Below are 1,611 nucleotides of genomic sequence, written 5' to 3'. Positions count from 1 at the left end.
AAAAAAGAAAAGAAAAAGAAAAAAGAAAGAAAGGAAGGAAGAAAGAAAAAAGAAAAGGAAAAATTGAGATTGTAGTATTGGGAGGCTAGTACAAAGGGATCTAAATCTGAAGGTGGAGCTCGGTGGAACTCAAGAGAATAGTGCTGCCTAGCTTGTGTGAGGATGTGGCCTTGTTTACTAGCATAGCAAAACAGCCAAAACCTGAAAAAAGGGATGAATGATAAAAATGCAACTCAGATTATTCAGATAATGGGAAAGCAGGCTCTCCTGCAGGGTATAAAGTTAGTCATAAAGAATCTTTGAAGGATTTTTGTAATCTTTGTCCAACGTTGTGACAATGAGTTTGGAAATAGGTTAAAGTCAAAGAAAAGTTAGGTCTGATGTAAATCCCCTGTGTCTAAGGACATTACCTTTGTATGTCATCATCTCTATATAGATTGTCTTCTTCCTTCACAGCACTTCAGTCTGTGTTTGGCCCTGCAGCTCGGAGAATACTGGCGGTGACTCATGCACACAGCTCCCTGGGCCAGCTGCCCCCCTCCCTTGACACACTCCCAGGCTATGAGGAAGCTCTTGGCATGAGCCGCTTCACCGTGGCAAGGTGCGGGCCGAAAGCGCCTGACTTACCCTCAGTGCCAGAGGAAAAGCAGCTGCCTCCCCCAGGGAAGGACTCTCCCCAGCTGGAACTCCCATCACACTGATGGGCACATTGATGGTATTCCTAATATCTAAGACATCCTGGAGTTGAGAAAGATCCCCAGATATATAGAATGCCTTCTTTTGTACCACCCAGAAAGGTTCAGGATGCCATCTAGATATTGTTCTGTCCACAAGATAAGTTCCCACTCTTTATTTACAAAAATATGCTTTTTTGAGACACAATTTTCTAATTGGAATTCTAACTCCTTATCCAATGGTCAAAGTTTGCATCTCACCTCTAGCTATGTAGATTACTACCAAAGCAGGGGAACATTAAGGTATCTTGAAATCCTTCAACTATGGCATTCATGTACAGTTCCTTTAACCAACTGATACTGCTAATTGCTCTTCTCTCTGCTTGACTGCAGTAACGTTGAAGGGAAAGACAATGTAGGTACAGTCATTGATATCAGTGCACCAAACACATGCATCTTTCCTTCTAGGGAATGACCACCATTATACTGAACAACAATGGTCACCTGGACTTTGTAGATTGCAGGGCTGGGGGTGCTAATAAGAGGAGAGACTATAGAATAGCCTGTGCCACATGTCAAAACCTTTCTATCACTTTGGTCCTATACACAAGTGTGACATATGGTATAGAGAACAGAAATGGTCCTAGAAACTCTTCAGAGCCTTGTCCTACAAACATACGCATGCACACGTGCACACACACACACACACACACACACACACACACACACACACACACAGAGAGAGAGAGAGAGAGAGAGAGAGAGAGAGAGAGAGAGAGAGAGAGGCTTGTACTTCCTTTTAGCATTGGTTTGCTTCTTCCTGTTTTAAGATTTAAGTCTATGTACTCGCTCATATTTGGTTTCTAGCCATAAACAAAGGACATTGAGCCTATAATTAGTGATCCTAGAGAAGCTAAATAAGGAGAACCCAAAGACA

At 42.5% G+C, this 1,611-nt stretch overlaps 1 protein-coding gene across 1 annotated transcript in view; it reads left to right on the top strand.

Moving 5' to 3' along the window:
• The window catches only part of Tmem52b (transmembrane protein 52B), a 5,694-nt gene extending 4,993 nt beyond the window's left edge, over positions 1-701 (top strand). Inside the window, exon 5 of the mRNA XM_005369208.3 lies at positions 457-701. Coding sequence (XP_005369265.1) covers positions 457-701 — 245 coding nt within the window. The remainder of the gene's footprint in view (positions 1-456) is intronic.
• The last annotated feature ends 910 nt before the right edge of the window (positions 702-1,611 follow it).

This window comes from Microtus ochrogaster, unplaced genomic scaffold, assembly GCF_000317375.1.
Source record: "Microtus ochrogaster isolate Prairie Vole_2 unplaced genomic scaffold, MicOch1.0 UNK46, whole genome shotgun sequence".
Taxonomy (NCBI): Eukaryota; Metazoa; Chordata; class Mammalia; order Rodentia; family Cricetidae; genus Microtus; species Microtus ochrogaster.
Note: the sequence above shows the minus strand (reverse complement) of the source record. Positions and strands in the feature narration are given on the sequence as shown.